General features: G+C 37.8%; 6 protein-coding genes across 7 annotated transcripts in view; 4 read left to right on the plus strand and 2 right to left on the minus strand.

The window, feature by feature from the left end:
- The window catches only part of LOC145909768 (zinc finger protein GLI4-like), a 48,582-nt gene extending 46,071 nt beyond the window's left edge, over positions 1 to 2,511 (minus strand). The window contains exons 1-2 of the mRNA XM_082997119.1: positions 2,238 to 2,511; positions 1,745 to 1,884 (exon numbers count right to left, since the gene is read on the minus strand). Of these exons, the coding sequence (XP_082853245.1) occupies positions 1,745 to 1,884; positions 2,238 to 2,473 (376 nt within the window). The 5' untranslated portion in view covers positions 2,474 to 2,511. The remainder of the gene's footprint in view (positions 1 to 1,744; positions 1,885 to 2,237) is intronic.
- A 5,035-nt stretch (positions 2,512 to 7,546) lies between these two features.
- LOC145907958 (aspartate--tRNA ligase, cytoplasmic-like) lies at positions 7,547 to 13,827 on the minus strand. 2 transcript variants are annotated; one of them, XM_082995106.1, is made up of 12 exons: positions 13,472 to 13,827; positions 12,955 to 13,136; positions 12,444 to 12,639; positions 12,176 to 12,278; positions 11,948 to 12,097; positions 11,378 to 11,521; positions 11,004 to 11,106; positions 10,630 to 10,777; positions 9,909 to 10,055; positions 9,279 to 9,402; positions 8,700 to 8,883; positions 7,547 to 8,222 (listed from the first exon to the last, which is right to left on the minus strand). In XM_082995106.1, the coding sequence occupies exons 1-12, from the start codon at positions 13,498 to 13,500 to the stop codon at positions 8,131 to 8,133; spliced, it is 1,602 nt and encodes a 533-aa protein (XP_082851232.1). In that variant the 5' UTR covers positions 13,501 to 13,827; the 3' UTR covers positions 7,547 to 8,130. The 2 variants fall into 2 exon arrangements, with proteins under 2 accessions (XP_082851232.1, XP_082851231.1); XM_082995105.1 differs by lacking the exon at positions 13,472 to 13,827 and adding an exon at positions 13,195 to 13,378.
- An 847-nt stretch (positions 13,828 to 14,674) lies between these two features.
- Positions 14,675 to 16,830, plus strand: LOC145908106 (mediator of RNA polymerase II transcription subunit 17-like). The gene has a single exon (XM_082995290.1). It carries the CDS (start codon positions 14,826 to 14,828, stop codon positions 16,812 to 16,814), a length of 1,989 nt encoding a protein of 662 aa, XP_082851416.1. The 5' UTR covers positions 14,675 to 14,825; the 3' UTR covers positions 16,815 to 16,830.
- Positions 16,831 to 17,092: 262 nt separating this feature from the next.
- Positions 17,093 to 18,565, plus strand: LOC145908107 (DNA repair protein complementing XP-A cells homolog). The gene is made up of 5 exons (XM_082995292.1): positions 17,093 to 17,340; positions 17,573 to 17,807; positions 17,883 to 18,002; positions 18,066 to 18,197; positions 18,334 to 18,565. The coding sequence occupies exons 1-5, from the start codon at positions 17,117 to 17,119 to the stop codon at positions 18,472 to 18,474; spliced, it is 852 nt and encodes a 283-aa protein (XP_082851418.1). The 5' UTR covers positions 17,093 to 17,116; the 3' UTR covers positions 18,475 to 18,565.
- Positions 18,566 to 19,015: 450 nt separating this feature from the next.
- Positions 19,016 to 20,808, plus strand: LOC145908031 (beta-1,3-glucosyltransferase-like). Its single transcript, XM_082995196.1, has one exon. The coding sequence runs from the start codon at positions 19,328 to 19,330 to the stop codon at positions 20,795 to 20,797; it is 1,470 nt and encodes a 489-aa protein (XP_082851322.1). The 5' UTR covers positions 19,016 to 19,327; the 3' UTR covers positions 20,798 to 20,808.
- A 370-nt stretch (positions 20,809 to 21,178) lies between these two features.
- LOC145908033 (RING-box protein 2-like) lies at positions 21,179 to 21,940 on the plus strand. The gene is made up of 2 exons (XM_082995197.1): positions 21,179 to 21,330; positions 21,666 to 21,940. The coding sequence occupies exons 1-2, from the start codon at positions 21,183 to 21,185 to the stop codon at positions 21,830 to 21,832; spliced, it is 315 nt and encodes a 104-aa protein (XP_082851323.1). The 5' UTR covers positions 21,179 to 21,182; the 3' UTR covers positions 21,833 to 21,940.
- Positions 21,941 to 22,967: the final 1,027 nt, after the last annotated feature.

A 22,967-nucleotide genomic window follows, 5' to 3' on the forward strand; every position in this document is an offset into this window, starting at 1 on the left:
CACTGCCTTGTGATGAAAAAACATCATAGCAACCATTAAAAATCTCAAATTCAGACATTTTGAAACATAATTCTAGTTATTTCCTATGAGAATATGGTTGTTATGGCCGATACATCGGATATTAGATTTTTTAAAACGGTATGGGCTACTTATATTTTAATTTGAAAACTTACCAGATCGGATTGTCAGAAAAGTTACGTTTCAATTCATATTGATATCATTGAAATTGATGTCTAACAGGAGATTAAGAAACAAAAATAAAGGCTTAATGATTGTTGTCATTTACCAAAGACGTGCCAAGGTCAGTATTTAAAGCAACACAATTCTCCATGTGGGAAGAATGACTGAAGATAGGGCGAGCGTCGCATTTTAACATTTATTTTCTTGTCAAGTGGCAATTGCGACTGGCCTTAAACGTTGAAAGCCGTTCATTAAGTACTTATGTACTACATCTGCCTTCCAAGTAGAGTTGGACTAGATTAGAAAGCACCGCTACCACAACTCCACCGGACGATTTCAACATTTTGTTGTTTTCCGGTTTTTAGCGTAATTTTAAGTATTATGAGATCAGAGTAAAGATTACGACCATGTGTTTTTACGTAAACTTAAATACAACAAGCCTTGTTCTACACATTTTTTTGGAAGAAAAAAAAAGAAAATGTAGTTTTCAGGTCTTGCACGTAAAAAATCCCATTTAATTTCTCAATTCGATTGTATTTGTTGCCATCATTATTTTACCCCGGCTATATTAAGTAAGAAGTTTATCGGTGTTTGTTTCACAACCACAAAAGAGAATATTGCGCTTACCAAGTTGCACACAATACTTTTGTATGGTTTCGGTGAAAACGCTTTGTTAGATTTTGTGTGAATTGAACTTCAAAAAAACAAAATCCACTGCAGCAAAATCGCATAATCCACTTGGGATTGACATAAATTGCATACAGATGTACAGCTGTGCAGAAATTAATATATTAAGCTACATGGGAATTTTGAGACCGCAGCCACGTAATTCAAAACACAAATAGATGGGCATGGAAGCTCCAATTAGAGGCGTCAATTTAGGTTTTCCTAACACACAAGCGGGGAAATCGACAATTTAAAGACATTAACCTCAATTCAATTTGCGTTTTAGCGGTCGACGAACAGGAACAGTCCATCTTAAGTTTTAATATATATGCAGCTCAAAATTCCAAAATTTTGAACGCAGATTATGAAATTTCCCAGTCTATACTCGTGTGTCACAAATACAATCTCAGCACCCGTAAAACAATCATACATAAAATGTCGTCTTTAAATCAAACGTACGCAGTCTTTGCTTTGCCTGGCCATTATATCGTCTACAAGAGTCATACCAAGCTGCACTGATGAGACCCTGTAGGTCGAAAGAGTGCTCATCTGTCTGCAGCTCTGCATAGTTCGTATTATTGGCTCTACTTTGCTTATTCAAACATACACATTTCAGATGCAAGTTTCAGGAATATTGCAAAAACGTAAATATCGTATGTTCGAGCCCAAATGCTAATAAAACCCCGTTCCACGTTTGAGTAAAAACTTAGTCACCACAAAGTAGAATCTTGCCTGGCCGTTTGGTCAGTGGCAAAGTCGTCTAAGAGTCACACCAAGCTGCACTGATGAGACCTCATATAGGTCGAAACAGTGGCCTATCAGCAGCTCACATAAATCATATAATTGGCTCCACTTGCTTATATATAAAACCTTAAAGTTTAGTTTAATTCAGACTAACCAAATGACGTGGTGCTTGTTGCGGCAGCCGTCTCCGCTTGTGACGTCACTCGACCAGAAGGCCGACACTGATGACGTAGGAAACCTGTTTGGTGACGCTGTGCTGATGAAACTAGAGTGTGGCCGTCGTTTGGTGGAGATCTAAACCAACAACGTGCAATTTTTGATCAAAAAAGTTTACATTTGAGCAATATTTTGATCACAAAATAAGTTTAACAATCAACCAGCTGCTAAAACGTAAATAATATCAGTGGTCGGCTGCGAATATTGCAATATGAATGTAACTCTACGGTTAAACATCAAAAAAAATTAAAACAACACAAAAAAATTGGAAAAATCTCTCAAATATACATACTCATCCATTTGAGTTATACTCATACTTATCCTCATCCGAGTTTATACTCAAGTACATGTATATAATTTGTAGTATCCACGGCACAAAACAACAGAGCAAAATCCAAGACAACAATAATTTCAAATTCGCAAGCAATCACCTAGAAAAAGCAAACTCTCCTTCTGTGGTCGAGGTGACCAAAGCTTCGTCGTCGCTTTCCGATTTTGAATTATCCGAGAAAGTTTTTGCCGGATCCTTGCCGTCGATTTCCGGTGAATCAACGTAACTTTTCCCAATGTCTGTGAGCGCACTCCTGGGGTCCTTGTACAAGTCCTGTTTATTACGGTGTGCTACGTGGCCTGGATGTGGTGCATGGGTAGTGGAACTGCTGTCCATAGCACGCAAGCCTATATCATCACAAGCGCAAAGGCTACGGACCTACGCAAAAAAGGGTAAAAGAATTACAGATAAATTTTGATGACCAGAACTGTGCAAATAAAATATTTAAAATGCTAACATTATCATATCTACGTTTTAATACATCGAAGTGCACCTTATTGGAAAAAACGACGTGTCCGCGCAAAACTTTTTTTGGCAATCCTCACAAAAACAATAAGCTTATGCACTAACTAGACATTTGTTTCATTTGTCTTTCTGTTGTTACTCATATATATTTCGCCTACAATTCGGCATCGTCAGTTTCACTTGTTCAAATAGAATTTGATGCATAACTCACGAAACACGTCAGTTTGACCGCGCCACCGACGTTCACCGAAATTACACAACCTTCCAGTATGGTATGTACGACTTTTACGCTCGACTACAACATTGCATTTCCATCAGTAAATATTTGTTTGTATGTAAATACTATCCACAAAAAACACTGTTCTATGCAAACACAGAACTCCGAAAGAAATAAAAATAAACCGGCAAAGTGCGGCAAAAAAAAACTAATCCAATTACGCAGCCGCTAAGTGCCATAAGAGCAGGGGCAGGCAGACAAGTCGGAAACTTTCACCATGGTTCTGACACTTTCCAGACACTGCAGCTGCACATACGACATTACCATCGGATATAACACGCCCAGAGTTAACCATGTTTTCTAAAACAAAATACGATTATACACATAACTTGATAAAACATTTTCGTACAAACTAAGTTTCTCTTTATGAACAGAATCCGTATTACAAAGAAAAGACTACAGTTAATAAAATATATGATAAAGCGTCGATACAATAAAATTATTGCCAGAAGAGCCAGCAATAGTATCGCAGCATTAAGACAATAGTTGTTTAACTGTACATAGTAATAGTATATCTGTTATCGTACAATAATTTTTCATTTTTGTATACCCACGGTGAATTTAAACTAAAAAAGTCAAAAAGGGATTATTTAAATAAAATTAAAGAAACGAATGCACGATTTTAAACCATCGAAATAAAATATAATTATGGGAGGATGCCGTTTGACACGCGGGCGCGAGGTTATTCAACCTAATTATCAATGATGGCCTCGGGTCCTTCAACTTAACCCCACAGGTTAACAGGCTCACAAATATGCCGCGAAATCACACAGAAGGCGAAGCTTAGGAACAGGAAATTAAGATGGCCTGACAGCCATTGAAAATTTTCATGTGCAATTGAAAAGCGCTTCGCAGAATATCAAATTACTTCGTAAGGCCAAAAAGGCCTTCGAGCCTTGTCTATGTCTGTGCTCTAAACGTAAGCTAAGCAAAAGGCATCGACAGCAGCGCCTGTCAGGTCAAGAACGTCTGAATCGGTTTCCACATTTTTCGACTAATACGTTTTTCAGGGTGCACGGATGATCGCCAATACATCGGAACCTTGCAAGGTGGAATTCACCCAAGACGTAGATTACTCTTTGATGTAAACTTGGGAACAGGACAATGAATCAACGATTTTCCACGTTTGCCCTACCTTGTGCCTTACATCTGTTATTTCCTCTTAGCACAAGATAATCCTCATGGATAGTTGCAAATCCCTAAATTTTTTGCAACAATCAAAAAACCTTCATGCGCCAGCTTCACATAAATTACGACCTGTGGCATCGAAACGATTGGATTTGGACTAACAAACAGCAATAAACGATTCCTGCCCTACCACACAAATAATATTATCACCCGCCCAAACGAAGAGTTTAAGACTAACCGATGAGACAAGCCAAACATAACTGTTTAGTCTGTCGTACTAAACCGGATTTAAAACTTTTTTGTCTTCGTGCAGATAAAAAAAAACACTTCAAAAAGCACACTAATAAACTTAAAACCTCAAATTCTATTTCATTTTGTTTTGTTGTTACAAAATCGAACAAACTTTTGCATTCAAACTCAGTCTTCAATTCTATAAAAAGTTCATAAAAATTAAATTGAGCAATTTGAGCAGGATCAAGTCCTGCGGTTACTGTTATTATTTGATAAACACTGTAGCGAATACACATTCGGCCCTCGTTATCAATCGCAGCTAACTAAACAACCAACACTTGCAAAGTTGTTTTACAATTTCACAAAAGCACGCCACAAACTGCACAACATGAAGGCGGCTGTAGCAAAAAAACGTTCTTCTATCTCGAAGCTTTGTGACTCACAAAAGAGAAACAGATGCTCGTTGAAGCGTGTCGATTGTGTGCCCGCCGAAGCGGAACGCAAGGCAGCACTGAAAAACTGCCGTCGTACAGGGTTTATCCCGTAACTGTTAGTTTGTATACGGTTTCGTGCACATGAAAAGAAGTTAGTCGGGCGTTAAGCGGGACCGCGAGGCCGAGTTGTGGCCTGATATTAAAAAATCCTTTAATTTCCGTGTTTGTGTCGCGTGTCGCTTCAGTGGAAAACAAAAAACAAACTTTAAAACGAGGCTACTTTGATCAGATGATAATAGAAAATGTTTTTTTAACTTAGAAAATGCAGATGCTTCCTTACTGTGTTATATAATATAGTGCGAATCGATGATATCCCGGCCACGATAGTATGTCAAAACAAACTATTTCCAACAATTCAAAAAGTGCAGAGAATTTACAAGTTAGCCCTATCGGGTTTTGGAAAGCTCCATCCACAGCAGGTACATACAGCAGTATAGTGACTTAAACTTAGCCATTCTGGCGACAATTTGCTGTTCACTGCCACACAACACCTGTTAGCAAAGGATGACACACCTGCCCGATCTAACACCACTCAAAAGAGCAGGAAGTTATTCCACTTTTAGGCTCCGTCTTGACTGGCTATTACAACCGGTTTATGAATAACACGTCCCAGACAATACAAGGTGTTGGAAAATACTACCTCTGCTATGTAGGCCGTGACCAGTTAAACGAACGTTAACTCTTTGAATTGGGACTTCAGCAAGATGCCTGCACACCATGTTCCAAACTATGTTTGTTCATTTAGAGTCAATCTTGACGATAAAGGAAAATCACAAATGCCAAACGCGACATAAAATTTCTGCAAAAGAAAGAAACTATTTTCACCATATTTCCAATCTCCATGACAACGCGTCAGCCAATAAACGCCAGAAGACAACCCGCGGCCCCTGACGGATCCGGACGGGTTTGAAAAGAGTGCAACGAACCATGACGACGGGTCAAGTGAGGCGTGACGTGATTTCTGGCTCTGTTTATTTATTCTAGTGTCGGGCGCCTGTCGAGATTGGACGACCAGACTGTGCAAAAAGTGGGGGCTTTGAAGTGGAGTTCGGTTTCTCACCGCGTTGACAACTTGATGAGCTATTTTACCATGGGAGGCTGGATCGCAGTCTTCACCCGTTGAAAGGTATTTCGGGTAGGAATTCACACAAGAAAGCGGGGATCGCGAACCACGCTTCAGAGACCGCTTGTCAAACTGGATCGAATACTACATTGCAAAGAAGTTGTTGGACATATTAATTTTTTGAATAAAACACACTATGCAAAACATTTCAATTATGATGTAATTATATAATAAGCTGTATAAGTCTTGTAACATTAAACTGTTCTTTTCTGGTCTTGGCACTGTTGAAAAGTGTGATTTCTTACAACTGTCAAAATAAAAATATACTCAATAACGACATGATGTTAAAACTACAAAGCTCAATGCCAAGTCACAAAAGTCCAAAATACTACAAAAACCATACTCTGATCGCGTTAATAAAATCAATTTCGACTTGTTGCAGAGATACGAATGAATATATCTATTTTAATGACACGCCCGACTTGCGAGTTCCGAAACGACTCTAACCGGTTGGAAATCATCAAAGAATGGTTTATTTATTTCGGTATTGAACCAATACGAATGTCAGACTTCAGATGGTGCCGACGAATGCACCAGTTTAGAAGATTTCCAAGTTTGTAAATCTTAAAACGTCTGTGGAAGTGGACAGCTCAGAACAAATGCTTCCACTACCGGTTTTTCAAACTTCAATACAGTATTAAAATCATATATATTCACTTTGCCTGTACTGCTTCTATTATAAGTTCTTGATGCTTCGTTTATGAATCATTACCATATAAGTACGTTCAATATTTTGTTTATAAATGACCACAGGCCAAAACCCTTTACAGTTTTTATTTAGTGCAAGATATCCTCTGCAACTTTACCTCAATAAACACCCTTACTTGTAATCTGAACACACTTTCTGCAAACACATTGCTTTTCATGATATGCAGGCAGCGAAACTGAAAACCATAACTTAAGCGCTGTCATAGCCGATATGCAACTGTAGTAAATTCAGAATGCATTGTATAGTTCCGCCGCAACAAGCGTGGAACGCTATAAATAATCCTCATTTCTACAGAAGGCAAAATAACACGTTTTCTTCTGACAAGTTGATGTAGTGGCTTAAAGATGATCTCTTGACTGGCATAACCGTCGTTGATTTTCTTGTGGTTGTAGTTCACACTTGCTTAACTTTGCTGACGATTTTAGCCAGAGGCTACGCAAGGACAAACGTTTCCAGTAGGCAGACTCAAGTCGAACATTCCTCTTATATTGGATCACCGTTCTTTGATTTGTACGTTTTGGTCTTGCCTGGCAATGAGGCAGCGTCTCTTACCGCATTGGATTCTTTGCTAAGATATTCGATGTACGAATTCTATTGGTTTATTACTTCGTGTTTTTCCACCGCAATTTGCTGTTGAGCTAAAACGTAGGAAACAGCGGAAGGCGTCGTGTTTGTAGATTTAGTGATTTTACAACGTGCATCTTTCGCATTTAGTTCACACTTATGACCATGCAGTCAATATATACAGTGTACGCTATATATTGTTTATACGTTTACATCATCTAGAAGACGGAGTTATTTTCCACAAAAATTCTGCTTTCGAATAACATAATGTCGCTGAGGAGTTCAAGCTCCATTTATGACAAGTAAATTATAACTGCGACATCATCATACACCACTGACTGCAATCGACGACCCAAAACTTCTGTGATCAAATTTGAGATTGAGAACTTACTCTGAAAGACCAACTCATGCAAATAAACACCATTGTTAGGATTTTTTTCAAATGCATACGCACAAGCCTAAAGCATTGCAGCAGTGGAAGCAAAATAGCGTTTCGGTTGATTAATAAGAATGTGGGAGTACATAGGAGGCAAGATGACTGGGGATAACTTGGCAACAATAACTTTGATATTAAGTTTAGCCAACTTCATCAAGATTCCGAACATGCTTTAAATCGAACATAATGTAAGCGATTTTAGGATATATGCGAGGTTCATATTGTGGACGGGTCTTGAAGTGAAAAACTTGAAAATGTAGAAAGGTAATGTAAAGAAGATTTGCTAACGAAATCGAAGCGTTCTCTATTCTACAAGGTACACGGAATCAACAGAATTCGCACCGTTTTTTCAAACAGCAACAAATTTTGCAGCGTTGAGAATCTGCGAATTTAAGTTCAAGTAAATTTGAAATTACAATCAAGTAAGTTTAAGTTGCGCCGCGACTGCCATCCAAACAGATAGAAAAAAACCCAATGACATTCAACTGTTAATAATTTTGCAACAAAAAACACCCGGTCTCCGTTTTCAAACAAACACATGAGCTGTAACGTTATACAATGGGCGATTATGGCGTCAGGCGCTTGGGGTCACGTGGGAAGAGTGATGCGGAACGGACGTTGTGCAATCCAAGATACAACATAGTGACGCGCTCCATACCTGGAAATTACAATTGAATATAATAGGGATACAAATAAAACCTTACAAGTAAATATACGTGGAACGACTAAATTGAAGTGAAAGAAAGATAAGGTGATACTCAGAGGTGAAGTGTAGTTTAGTTTCAATAAATCCAAAAGCTCTTCTGGCAAAAATGTAAATAAATTTATCGTCATGCTTTGCGTTTACGTAATTGTCCTGATGAAGGTCGGTTGGATAACGACAAAATCGCCGGCCGAGTAAATTATTTTTACCAGAATAGTTTTGAATTTATTGAATATTATCCTAGTAGTGTCTCGAAATGTTTTTCTCGATTTCACCCCATAAATAACTAATTGTTTTGACAAAACATTGCAGTTCAAAAACTACACGACACATAGTGAACAGTTAACAAATTTCTTGCTTGCAAAATTTTCCCAGGGTGGGGAACCGTTGCAGACTGTTTGTTCCTACACAAGTCATTTGCACGTTACTTACCAATGCCACCGCCAGCATGTGGTGGGCAACCGTATCGGAACGAATCAATGTAAGCTTCTATAGTCTTGATGTCAATGCCATGGGCCTTGGCCCTTTCGGTGAGAAATTCGGGGTCGTGGACCCTTTGAGCCCCCGACAGTATTTCCTCTCCACGCATGAACATGTCGTACGAGTTGGACCATTTCTGTAATAAGGTACTTTCCCGTAAAGCTTGGTTTAGATCAGTGAGATACAGGGGTGCCATATCCTCTGAATGAGAATCTATTATCTATTCTGTTAGATTTATCGTTTTTACCTGTACGAAATTGTCATTGTTTGTGGATAATGACGAAACTAAATTAATCGAAAGTTGGGTAGAACATATTTTTGTAGTTGCTTGATCTGGCATTGTATTTGGATCAAGGGTAACCGCTTCCGGAAGTTTACAACAAAATTACCGCCAGGATTATGTCTGGCATCGTCATTTTAGTGAAGTACACTGGTAGTACTCTCCGTTAAGCTCATCTTAGCCCTTAAAACGAACCTTTCAAGATTTCCTCTGTTGTCGAACAATCGTAAACAAATTGCTGCTACACTTACCGGATTTTCAGGGTCGGGCATTGTGTAAAATGGTCGGACTTCTAAGGGATACTTGTCGAGGATGTAGTAGTCTGTGTCGTACTTCTGACGCACAAGACGACCAAGAAATTTCTCATTCGGGGTACTGAAAAATGTCATCTTGTACATTAAAAGATTAAAAAAAAATAATGCAAACGGGAAATACGTCCCAAAACCGTTTTTGGCAAAACTTTTTGTTTATCTGCTTAACTAGGGAGGGATAATATAGAATAGTTCACTATTCAGTATATTTGAATCGAATCCAGAATATGTTTTTTGCCACGATAGTTTCTCGGTCGTTGCGTTCGACTGACGTCATGTTCGTGATAGGAAAGTACCGTATTTACTCGATTGTAAGCCGCCCTCGAATATAAGCCGCCCTCGATTGTAAGCCGCACAAACTGTAGGTTAAAAAACTTTATAAGCCGCGGCTTACAATCGAGTAAATACGGTAGGTGACGAAGTAATGTGATAAAGCTTGCAAGAAAGTTATTGAACCGAATCCTATTATTCGATTATTTGGATTCGAATTCTCTGGATTTGTTATTCTGCATTGCTGATCAATAAACGTAACGTCGCCAGACGAACTTTCGAACTTATAATACCAAATACCTGAGGTCCTCATTATCCGCCATTTCCACACCAGCATCGTTGAGCATTTTCACTGCTTCTGAGTATTCCAGAATCAGACTGGGTTCAAGGAATTTGAACGGTTCGGCGGGATATTGTCGCCCCACTGTCTGTATCTCGGTCTGGTAACTGTTATAAAATAATGGGAAGTTACAAACGTTGATCGTTGATGCAAAATGGATCCAATGATAAAACTTGTGAGAGCTGCAGTTAGATGGCAACTCTTTCAACTTATAAGGTCTCATCAGTGCAGGTTTGATCGTTGATGCATTGAATTTGAATCGAGACCGCCAGACAAAAAGGTTTGACTATTCGTTCATACTGATCAACACTCGACAGTTTCGCAACGGAATATTACATAACGTCCGGTAGATATGTTTTTAAAAAGTAACATTTTTTGATAAGTTCGGACATTTGCACTTCGCATCAATTCGAGATAAAAACACAAATTTCCCGTCAACCGATTCAAAATCTAGTGCGAATCTATGGATTTCAATGATCGCGCATTTAACAATTTTGTTCGTCCATGTTTAGAGTACCATGTATTCAGTTGAATGAATAAATACCCAAAACAAACGGGATGATAGCGTACGAAAAACAACACACCGCTGTTATTGTCATAATTCAGTCCAAATTCAACCTCATCTATGGGGAAAATTGACGCAAAATCGGCAAAGCTGCAAATTCGATCCGGAGCCCTTACTTGTCGCGCAAGCCTTTGAACATTGCGATAAACATGTCGCCGATCACTTGCAGCACCTCGTGGTAGTGATATTTGAAGGCCATCTCAAGGTCAAGGCCTACAAACTCTGTGAGATGACGATGGGTGTTCGAGTCCTCAGCGCGAAAGACTGAAAAACAGAAGTGAATTTTTGAATGAGGATTTAATTTTCTTCACTTCTGTAAGCTAATTTTGGCCTAAAAACACAATAAAAAGATTGTGTCTCAAAATCTCTGAATATATTTGGCTTCACAATGTAATGCTTAAAAATAATATCACTACGAGACATACAGAAAACTGCACACAAGAAAATGGCTTCATATGTCATAAACATTTGCTTGAAGCATTTTACACACCTGCCCCAGTTGTAAAAACTTTGTCAAAGTCGGCAGCAATTGCCATTTGCTTGTAGAGCTGTGGGCTCTGAGCGAGGAAAGCACTTCGCTTGAAATACGATACCTGTAAACAAAATACTGATAATGGAGTTTAAAACGAAAATGTTCAGGAAAACATGTTGCTGTTTCATTCTATAATTGTAAAAAGTTCACTGTATGGCTTAAAATAGGGCCAGACACTTTTTTGATTTTGATCGTTTTGCAGCAATAAAACATGCCTCATCAGTAGTAATTTATTTAAAGTTATGAAGTACATATAACTATCTAACATTATCTAATCTCAACACAGTAATTTTTTGACCATCTTACAAATATGAAAACCTGTTCAAACGTACAGTGAAGACATTGGCACCACCCTCACTTGCAGCGCTGATAATCTTTGGTGAATGAATCTCACAAAACCCTTTGTTGGTGAGGGTTTCACGAAATAATCGGCAAACTCCAGCTTGCAGCCGGAATATGGCTTGCTTAGTAGTAGTCTGCCACAAATAATTAGAACACTATACACTGAAGCTGTTTTGAATGTAGATAGATTATTTCTTACAAAACACACAACTGTGATATAAGTATTTGTATCCAATGGAAACTGCAAGTTCAGTATATATACACTAACCCAGTGTTTTTCAACCTGTCAATGCTGATTTTTTTTTAAATTCTTTTCACATTAAATGCACTTATTCTAGTGCATACTTTTGCATTAATAAATATTTATTTTTGTTAACGTGTTCTGTTCAATACATATTAGTTAAGTTTTCATGAAATCACCAGGAAATTATGCAATTCAACAAGCGCGAAAAGATTGAGATCCAATGCTCTAACCATTTTACAAATGTCGATAAACCATATTCATAAATGCATTACTATTGTGCAATTAAATTTACACATAATTAGCACAAGCAACATACCCTTAAGTCCAAAATTCGATTGTCAAGCCTAGTGTCTAAGTTAACTCTAGCACGGCCTGATTCCTCCAATTTACCATCCTCCAACTCAGGTCTGGATGCATCTTCGATCTGCAGAGGCAACTGTGGTGCAGCTTTGCTGACCACAAATATCTGGAAAATAAGTTAAGAAAAATGTTTCCATTGCAGCTGTTTTTGCTTTGGTGCACGAAACATAAATTTGAATGCAACCTTTTTGATGTGAATTTCCACATCGGATTGAGTACAGCTTTCAATCTTTTGCTCAACGGTTTTGACAACTCCACAAACATCGACAATGCTTTCCTTGGAAATACTGCAAATTAAATGTGCATTAGCTTAGTATTGGTAGTTAATTCCAGGTTTGCCAGGACTCATACAGAGACATTATGGAAAAATATTGGCCTAATTCACAACTAAATGTACATCAAAATTTTCAAATTATATGGTTGAAATACACGCTTCTCATACATTTACTTACTTTGCACAAAACTTGACCATCTGCTTGCTGACTGCTTCACCAACAAAAACCAGAGCCTGGACAGTGAACTGCTGATGCCGTAAAACGATGAAGCACTGCTTGCCAGTTCCTCTGGACGTGTGTAAACGACCTCTTACCCAAACCTCTTTGTCAGCCAAAGCAGGGTTAATATCGCCAACAGACAGCAAGTCACGATCTATATGGAATTAAACATTATAAAATATCATATTGTAATGCTGGTGATTTCATTCAGCGGTAAAAGTAAACCGTTCTGGCTTAAGATACTTCTAGCCAGTATATACTGTTTTCTGGTAAGAATCTAATGTCTGGAGTTTCCCAAACAGTTATAAGAAACTTAAACATATAAAATTTATTCACTTATTTTTCACTTTTACCACAGCTTTCATCACAAAAATAAAAACAAACATTGCTTATGTGTTAAACCTCATGCTTTGAGGAGCTATGATACAGGATTCAAAGTCTTTTGGACAATTCAGCCAGAGTACCACACCTAGCTTTTCAGAAGATTGGATCATTTTCATGTCTCCATAGAGACCTTTTGACACATCATCAGCTTCTGCTTGTTGTTCTCCTGCTTTTTGTTCAGCTAGTCTTTGGGCTTTTTTGGCAGCCTTTTCAGCCTCTTTCTGCTGTTTCTTCAAGGCATTTTTGGACATAGGTTTTCCATCGGGTCTGCAAAGCATTTTTTGTTTAAAAATTGATGCAAATCAGTGAAAAAATGATCACCCACTTATCATTTGAGAAATGTCTTTGATCGATACACGGGAAATAAATGCCGTGTTTGGTTTTACAAACCACAGGTCTATATACACAAAGCTTTGGTGCGCAAGTTATGATTCTTCTTATAGTATGGCACAAATTCATTGCACTTCAGTTTGGGGCAGCATTTAACATTAATACACTATGGTACAGCATTTTCTGGCAAATAAAACACACATAATTTTAGCCAAAGATTTTAAAGAATTAGGTAGTCCATACACTTTCTTAAAGAAGAACTTGTTTCTTACCCCAGAGGAATGTTTTCAGTGTCTCCCATTTTACCTTCAAATGCTGCAACCGTTCTAACACAGCTTCCTTGAACACAATTGAAATAAAAGATTGGACAAAAAGAAATCTACGTTGTCAAAAAGCCACGTGCGTTTGTTTTATGCAAGGAAGAAAATTAAATTGAGCGTGAGTTGCAATCAAAACATTTGCAAATACTTTTATTTTGATGAGTTACGACCTAGTTATTTTATAATAACACGTAGTTCATTAATAGATTTTTTTTAGATTTTAGGTGTTCTTACACTCGCAGTGACAAAAGTCACTGAGCCCCGTTACAACAACATTTGTAATGGCACTGACATCGAAGAAAAAACTCTCAAAAAAATGATGAAAAATAAACAATTCAATGTGAAAGACAACGCCCCCTTTTCTCCCACAACGTGGCTGATGCAATTTGACGTACGCAGCATAATTTAAAGCAACCTATTGTGGAACAACTTTGTTAGGAACATTTTTAATCGCATTAGAAATTGGTGGAAAAATAATTTATAAATGGAATTATCAAAACAATAGTTGCCGTATTCGCAGACGAAAAGTCACTGTTATAGGGCAATGGTGTAATTACTAAGCAAAAAATGTACATCAGTTCAATACCTTTTCAGCGGCGTAACATAACGTAAAAATGCGTATTAGTTTTAAAAGCAATGCAATCAAAATTGGCGAACAACCGACTGGAAGATAAGTTTCAAGTATGGAACAGTTATATGGAAAAAACATTACAACAATTTTTACCTGTCTGACGTAACAAGCTAACAACTGAACAATGGATGAGCGTCTGAATTCTTCATTTCGCGGGTGTTCTTGTTTTGTTTTGTTACATGATTTTATACACAAGTTTATAAAAGAAGTTAAGTTTAGGTAGATAATGAATTCGTTGCAAGGCACAAAAGTGATTGTTTTGTTCGTTTTTTTTGTATGTGTTGGCTCCATTAAGTATATTATGGTCGCTTACCAAATGGAAACTATGGCAATTTTTTGCAATGTTATGGGCAGTCCACCCACGCAAAAACATTACCAGTAGTTATTTCATTTTTAAAAGCGTCCGTTTGACCGTGCAATTAACCTTCACCGAAAAAAATCCTTCGCGCAATTTACGAACTTTACGATTTGGATGTTTTGGCTCTGATAATTTTGTTTTTTGAAACGTAGGCGGTTATCGAGAAGCTACCGTGAGAAGGTGGATGTATTTACATATTAAAACAAAAATGTCATTTAGGATTTTAAGACGAATGAAACGATGACATTTCAAGGAATGATATTTTGAATCAGGAGTACTTTTGTGTTTTGTATAGAACCCTCAGTATATAGGACACAATGTCTGAAAATCCTCCCAACATTAAAATTTCACTGCAGTCTTTATCTGATGTGAAAATACAGGAAATCAGTTATGATGGACGTGAATCATTCATCCAACCACTTTCAATGTCAGACAATTTAACTGATCTTGCAAATAGGATTGACTTTTTAGCTGAAAGTGAATCAGAAATCGATGATGATTCAGTTTCAAAGGAAGAAACACAGAATCAAACTAAGCAATTTCCTTGGGAAAACATCAGAACACAAGTTCATAGATCACTGATAGAGATGAATGTATTAACTGATGTGTTGTCTATTGCCCAAAACAAGCCGCCTGCAGCTGCTACAAAAGAAGCTGGGGACAGCTCTGAAGCGAACCGCTATCTGATGTTTGATTATGCTTCTAAGGAACCTGAAACAACAAAGCAACCTCTGCAAATGCTCACGAAAAAGAGATGCCTTGGTGCAACATCAAAGATTTTACTGTCCGGAGCTGATAGATTGAGTAGAGCTAGGACAGAAAGTTCTTTTCAAAACACTTACCATTCAGAGTTGTTGAAGTTGCGCCAGCGGTGGCGAGTTCGAAGAGTTGGAGAAAAAATTTTTGGAGACCTAAGCTTTCGTAGTGCTGGTTCAGATTTTTATCACATGGGTGCATTTGAAGTGTTGAAAAAGACTGATGAAGACGCTGACAACTTTGATGAGTACGAAAAAAGCCTGATAAAGCTTGCTTCAAAAGTTTCAAAGTCACCTATAAAAGTAAAAGTGGGTGCAGATTTAAGGGGATTTTCAGCTTTGTCAGTTCAACTATATGACATTGCAAACCAAACAGTCGTGGAACATGGTACACTATCATTGTCAGACATAGAAAATGCAGCAAGGGCAACTGCATCAGACCCGTTATGGCATAAAAAATTGTGCAATGCTCAAAATGTACTGTTTTGTCGAGAGCTTTTTGCTCGTTTATCAAAAGAAGCAATTCAACAAAAGACCTCTGGGATTGCATCTCCAATAATTGTCAATGGTGACACATTAACTACTAACATTTTTCCACAAAGGCAGCTTCAAGTGCAGCTGTTGTTTTCAAAAACTTGTCCCACACAAAGAAGGTCCCAAAGCCCATCCATCTTCAGCATACAGCATTTGCTGATGCATTTATTACTGCAGTACTTTTCAAAGCGCCTTTGTATATCACCACCACATCCGACAACTGCTGCGCTGGGACTGACTAAGCAAATGCGACAGTCAGCCGTTCACCACAACAGCCTAAACCAGTTGACTCTTGCATCTGAAAAAGAAGGATTGTCATTTGTTAATTCTTTGATAACAATGACAAAACACTATGATATTCGCCAAAGGGTATGTAAGGTTATTAAATCCATTTCAAACAAGTTTTCTGACCCTGACATTCAAGCCCATTGGTCTTTGGTAAGCAATTTAAAGGAGTCTACCGTTCGTGTAACGGTGTCAAATGCTGGTTTTGAATCTTGTTATCGTTCTGCAGTGCAGGTTGTTGTTAAACCAGATTGTATTAAAGTAACACAGCGTGAAGCTAGGTGCCTGACCCTGTCTGTGGACCCAACTGAGTTGTATAATTACTTTGTATCTGTTGTGGCGTTGCATCAACTCATGACGGTGCAAGTCCTGTCCAGAACACTGGGTTGGACAGTCCTACAATTCAGCTCTCACTCTTCATTGGGCCTTACTCCTGATATCAAAAACCGAGGCACTATTTTAGTGTCTGCAAACAACAGTTCTACTAGCGTGTCTATTGCTTGCAGTGAATTGGTATCTGGGAACATAAATTATACTGTTCATGTTCAGTACACAAAGTCACATGACAAAATACAACTTGAAAGTGATGTTGTGGAAGAAACCGACTTTACTTTAGAAAATGACAAGTATCTGCCACTAGGTGGTGCATGGAAAAGGGTAAATTGGAAACAGTTACATGGAAGACATTTTGTACAAAAAATGGAGACTTTGTTGACGAGTTTGGCATATTAAACATTGTCTGCATTACTTCAAAATATTGTCTTTATGTTACCATATTTTCAAAATATCTGATGATGTTATTTGTGCACTGGTTAAATGGAAAATAGCTTCAAGCTTTTAATTTAGGGAAAAATAAATTCTGTATGTGTCTAAGAAGTTACACTAATTGTTTTTCGATGAAGATTTTTTGTGTTTGGTAAACTCTTGCATTGCTGCCTTTTATTCTCTAAGTTTCAATATGTGCCAGATTTTTTTCCTCAAATCCGCCCCTTTGCAGATAGCAGAAAATTCTGTTAAAAAATGTTGAAAAAGTAATGTCTGAATCATGTGACAAATCTGGTGATTCTCCTGATAATAAAGTTGCAGAAGATGTTGCTGAAGAAATTACAGACAATAAGGTTGAAAAACCAAAGAAAGAACTGACTGCAGAACAGAAGGCAAGAATTGAAAGAAATCGCCAGAAAGCATTGTTACTTCGACAATCACGCTTATCACAGCAGCAACTAATTGGCAGCAAAACTACCTCAGGCTGCAGCAGGTAGGTAATGAAATATTTTAAGGTATTTATTAGTTTTCAATGTTCCAATAGCAAAAAAATTAACATGAAAAAATCAATCAAACAGGACATGAAATATCAGTGTAAACTAACATCCAATATGTTTTTTGTGTGTTGTGTCAATGAAACGAATTATTTTTTTAGTTATGTTTGCTTCATATTTTTTGCTATTATTACGTCTTGTGTCTGGATTTAGTTCTAAATGCTGTTTCAGAGTAATCGATACAGGAGGTGGTTTTCTACTCGAAGAAAATCCAGATGTAAAACCAAGAAAATTAAATCGTGTTGAAGAACCAGCCCCTGTGGTAGCTGGTGATGTTACCATTTGCAGAGATTGTGACAAACCATTCCAAGACTCCTATTTACTCACAACATATGACTATGAAGTGTGTGATAAATGCAGAGACGCCGAAGAAAAGCATGCAGTGATTACGAAAACTGAAGCAAGGGTATACTGTTTGGCTTATATACGTTGGTCATGAAAATAGTTTGTCAGTAAACACGTTTTTCGAACCCCTTTGCAGGAGACTTACCTACTGAGTGAGGTGGACATTTCTAAACGCGAACCGATTCTCAAATTTGTGGTTCGAAAAAATCCTCATAACAGGAGATGGGGTGACATGAAGCTTTTCCTTAAATTACAGGTTTGCATGTGAATGAATGACGACTGAAACAGAAAAGAAAGAAAACTAACACTTCATCTTTAGATAGAAGAAAGAGCATTGGAAGTGTGGAAAACTCCAGAGGCCCTCGAGGAAGAAAGAGAGCTGCGCGAACAAAAGCGTGAGATTGCGAAGAAAAAAAAGTTTAACAAAAATATGAAAAAGTTGAGACAAGAAGTAGGTGAAATTAACCCACTTTGGTCAACCAGTTTTGTAAAAGCTGTATTTTCTTTGCTTTCAAGTAAAACAAGAGCATTGTTATATAATAGTGGCATTAATCTGAAAAAAAAATTATAAATTTTTCTTGTTTTAGGTCAGAAGCAGTTTATATGAAAGTAAAAACAAGTCACATGAACATGAGTTTGGTCCAGAAAAGCAATCAGATATTGATGAAGACACTTACACTAAAACTTGCGTTGACTGTGGACACCAAATCACCTTTGAAAAAATGTGAAATTTGTCTTCGAATGGTCTTTTTAATATTTTTTCACTATTCTTTTGTTGCACTGAACTATGTTTTGATAAATATATGCACAAGAAATTGCTATGCATTTACCTACTATCAATGATAGCTGGTTAGTTGCTAGTATAACAGGGTCGAATTAACTTTAAAAATAACCCTGAAAAGCTATGGGCAAAGGGTGGTGGTTTGTCTTTAAAATAATGGTCATTCATTGTGTAGTTGACAAAACTACAGTTGAAATTGAGCTACATCCAATAAACGTTCATCTTGAGTCTATAGTTTGGTTTGGGTGTACATGACTTCCTTGTTGTTAGGGCATTTCTTTCAACATAAAAAACGTGTGTTACTGTGTCAGTTTGGAGGAAACCGCGAAAATGTCGGTCATGGTTGGGTGATTTTAGGTGGGATTGTTTTGCCCAAAGGCAACAGTTTGTCCGTGTAGTAATTTTGGACACGTTGCATTAAAAACATTGTCATGCGGAAATGCAAGTGCACATTGGATTATGCTACAATGTCATGCAAGCGCTGTGGCAAAACACAGCTCAACACGTGTAAAGGAATGTGCCTTAAACGTCATAGCTCTTACATCTATAAGAAACGAACGGACATCATGGGGTTTGTTTGCTTACATTGAAGTTAGGATCGGATGATCAACAAAACCCTAAAGAAGGATTTGGTTATTAAGCAAAATATAGCAAACCCAAAGACTTATATTTAACCCTTCATAAACATTATATACAATGTTACTTTATTGAAGTAGGCTAACTTTTACCCAACAGTTTGCAAAAATGATGTTGGATTGTTATAAAAATGTTGATTTTTTGCAGGCATATTTGCTGTGAAAATGCACTGTAATAAGGCATGTGGTTTTGTTTTTGTGCTGATTATTAATTTAGTGTCCCAGTGCAATTTTGCAAATGGAAATTCATCAGTACTTGTAATAATTCGTGATCAGTCTAATCACTATCACCAAAAGCTTGCCACAGCAAAAAAAGCAGATTTGGATGCTCAAATTGCAGCAAACGACCTAAATGCAAAAGTAATTTTAATGCAAACTGAATATCCTGTTGAACCAGCATGGACTGTCTTACCGGTTTTGCCTGACATTGCCAGAAAGTATGCAGATGATTTTGAATGGTTTATGTTTATTGAAGAGGGTACAAATGTTGATTTAAAGCTACTCACAAAGTCATTCCTTACACAGTATGATCCCGCTGCATTCAAGTTGCTTTGTCGTTGCCTTTACGATGACAGTCCTACCATCATCCATCACTTTGCTTTTTTCAATGGTAATGTGAAGAAATTCAAGTTTCCAGATTTTGATGCCGGTTGGATTTGGAGTCGGGGTCTGCTACAAAAAGTTGCTCTAAAATGGGACAGCAAAGCCTTCAAGTCTGATTTTCAAATTGACATCAAACATGAAATAGCCATGTTTCTTGATAAAACACATGACATTAAAGTGAGCTGTGTTGATGAGCTTTGTGGTGCAGAGACACATTCTGATTGTTTAACCTACATCGATAAAAGTCTTCCCCAGTGTGGCAACAAAGTTACTTTGGATAATGTACTTGTAAGTGTTAAAACCACCCTGAAATTCCACACAGACCGAGTTCCAGTGGTGCAAAAAACCTGGGGTAAATATGTGAAGAACATTAGGTATTATAGCAATGTGACTGACCCCACCATCCCTACAATGGACTGTGGTGTGCCAAACACAGCATCTGGTCACTGTGGTAAAATGGAGAAGATTATTTTGGATGCTTACGAACTTCCACAGTATGACTGGTTGATAATTGCAGACGACGACTCAATAATAGGAATTTCAAGGATGATGAAGCTCCTAAACTGCTATGACCCAAATAAGATCGTGGTGCTTGGAGAAAGATATGGATTTGGTCTTTTGTCTGGTTACGGATATGGTTATATCACTGGCGGAGGAAGCATGATAATGAGCAAAGCTGCTTTAAAAGCATGGAAAGAGAATCAGTGCGAGTGCCCATCTATTGACACGCCAGATGATATGTTTCTTGGTCAATGCTTTTCTTTTCGCGTTGGCGTTCCAGTTACTCATTCGCCACTTTTCCATCAAGCAAGGCCGGACGACTATGCTGATGACTTTTTGAGCAACCAAATGCCAATCAGTTTTCACAAGCACTGGGAAGTGGATCCGTATGAAGTATACAAGCGATGGTTTCAAGAAGATGATAAATTAGCATATGATGTGTCAAATTATGCCCCCACACAAGCTCCAGAGCCTCAGGTCATTCCCATTCCACCAACACCTACAGAACATCAAGTGAGAGATGAACTGTAGTGGTAAAGAATTTAACGACCAAAATCATCCGCTTAATGTTGCAGTGTTTATAGAGAGAGTTTCATGAACCAATACTGTTAAAATTATTAAAAGTTAGGCAATTATTCCTTGAGTTCATTTGTTTTGTACTATAAAGTGTACCTTTAAATATTGCCAGCATTGCAAAAGCAGATCTATGTTGAAATTATGTTACCTTGTTCAAGCCTTGTATGTTTAAAAATAGATGCAGTGTTTCTAGTTTCATTGCTACATGTAGTATTCATTGCAATTATGGAGCAATTGAATTGTGCTTGTGCAAAATTATCCCATCCACTGCAATAATGAATTTTCTACATGCCATATAACAGAAACCTTTACAAGACATAGTATATGTAAATTTGCTGCAATGTCAAACACTGCTGCCGAACAAGGAGATGCATCTCAGTCCAAACAGACGGAGACTTTATTTACACTGAAGCGTTGGAATGCTGTTGCAGTGTGGAGTTGGGATGTTGAATGTGACACTTGTGCCATATGTAGGGTCCAAGTTATGGGTAGGTACCGGGTATACATACGTTATTTTCTGTGTTAAAATATGTGTTGTTTGTAGCTGTCTACAGAAAGCAGAGGTGATGAACCTGTTCACTTGGCTTGTGGTATTAAAACTGATAAAGATTACGGTCCTATTCAGTTGCATTGTGTAGGGCCAGATGTTTTTGCAGTGTACATAAAATATTGCAGAAGTTCACAAAAATTTGTTCCTCAAACGCAAATTTCCTTTTTTATTGCTGCGATACAGATCTTCTGGCAATAATTTTATTATATCGTTTCAGCCACCATGCAGCAGCCTTCATCAGGATGTAAAAATTCCTTTTTTTATTTTTTGCAGACGCATGTCTGCGGTGCCAAGCTGACAACAAGCAGGAAGGTTGTGTTGTAGTCTGGGGAGAATGCAATCACTCCTTCCACAATTGCTGCATGGCATTGTGGGTAGAACAAAATAACCGGTGTCCACTCTGTCAGAAAGAATGGGTTATTCAAGGGACTGGAAAATGACACACTTTTGTCATATTTGTCAGCTGTTTTCTTTGCTTTTCACTGTGCATCATGAAATACTTGCAGTATTGATTGTTAATAATCAACCTTTCAAAAAGTAAAACGAGTTCTCTTAAAAAACTGTCATGAGTTTCAGGTTTTGTATTATCAGATTTGACGCATCTAGAGGATAATTGTTCGTAGGTGGTCACTTGATTTATTGGGTGAATGATTGAAATCGTTTTTTTTACACTAGCAAAGATTGTAATTTGCAGACCACAAACTTGTATTTTCAATCAAATGAAATTCCCTGTTGGGAATCGCCCGAGTGAAACTCCGTCATAATAGTACAGACCAGGAAAGTGTTAACGAAGATAACGCATCGAATCACCAGAGGGGTCTTAGTTCACCAAACAAATAAAATAATAAAAATAAAAGCCAGTTAATAAAACTTTGAACGCGGGTTATTCGGACGCCCTACGAGATAGCTGCTGACCTTTCTAACGATATCAAAATTATGAAAAAAAACGTATTCATAATCGGTTATGAATATCATATGCGTATTATGGCATAGCTCTAAGCAACTATGTTTGCCGCTGAAATCCTTTGAAACAAATATTCTTTTAAGATAAGCAAAGTGGAGCCATTAACTATGAATTGTGAAAGCTGCAGACAGATGGCCACTGTTTCGACCTAAAAGGTCTCATCAGTGCAGCTGGTGTGACTATCAGAAGTCTTTGCTGATCAAACGGCCAGACATAGACTTCCACTTCGTGGTGACTATACAATAACCGTTGTCCGTTGGACACCAAACTAGGTGCAACCTTACGGAGAAAACAAGGTGGAAACACTATGGCCAAGCAAAGCTTAACCAATAGTGCCTGCTATCGAATAAAATCAAATTTGGCCTACTAGAAGCAGGAGTGTGTAAGGTTGTTGGTTCAAAAGGATTTCAGCGGCATAGGTTTGTGCAAGGTTTTATGGCCGAAATGTGTTCGATTCGCGCGCTGCTCTATAGCGTTCAAGGGCGCAAGGGTGGTATGGTTTATGTTTTGCAAATTTGACAATGTTCGCGCTTTTTTAGAAGGCAACATTTGGTTTTATTTGATAAAATGAAGGCAAAAGAATAGAAGGTCAGCCTATGAACTTTTACGTT

This window comes from Ascidia mentula, chromosome 7 (genome assembly GCF_947561715.1).
Source record: "Ascidia mentula chromosome 7, kaAscMent1.1, whole genome shotgun sequence".
Lineage (NCBI taxonomy): Eukaryota > Metazoa > Chordata > Ascidiacea > Phlebobranchia > Ascidiidae > Ascidia > Ascidia mentula.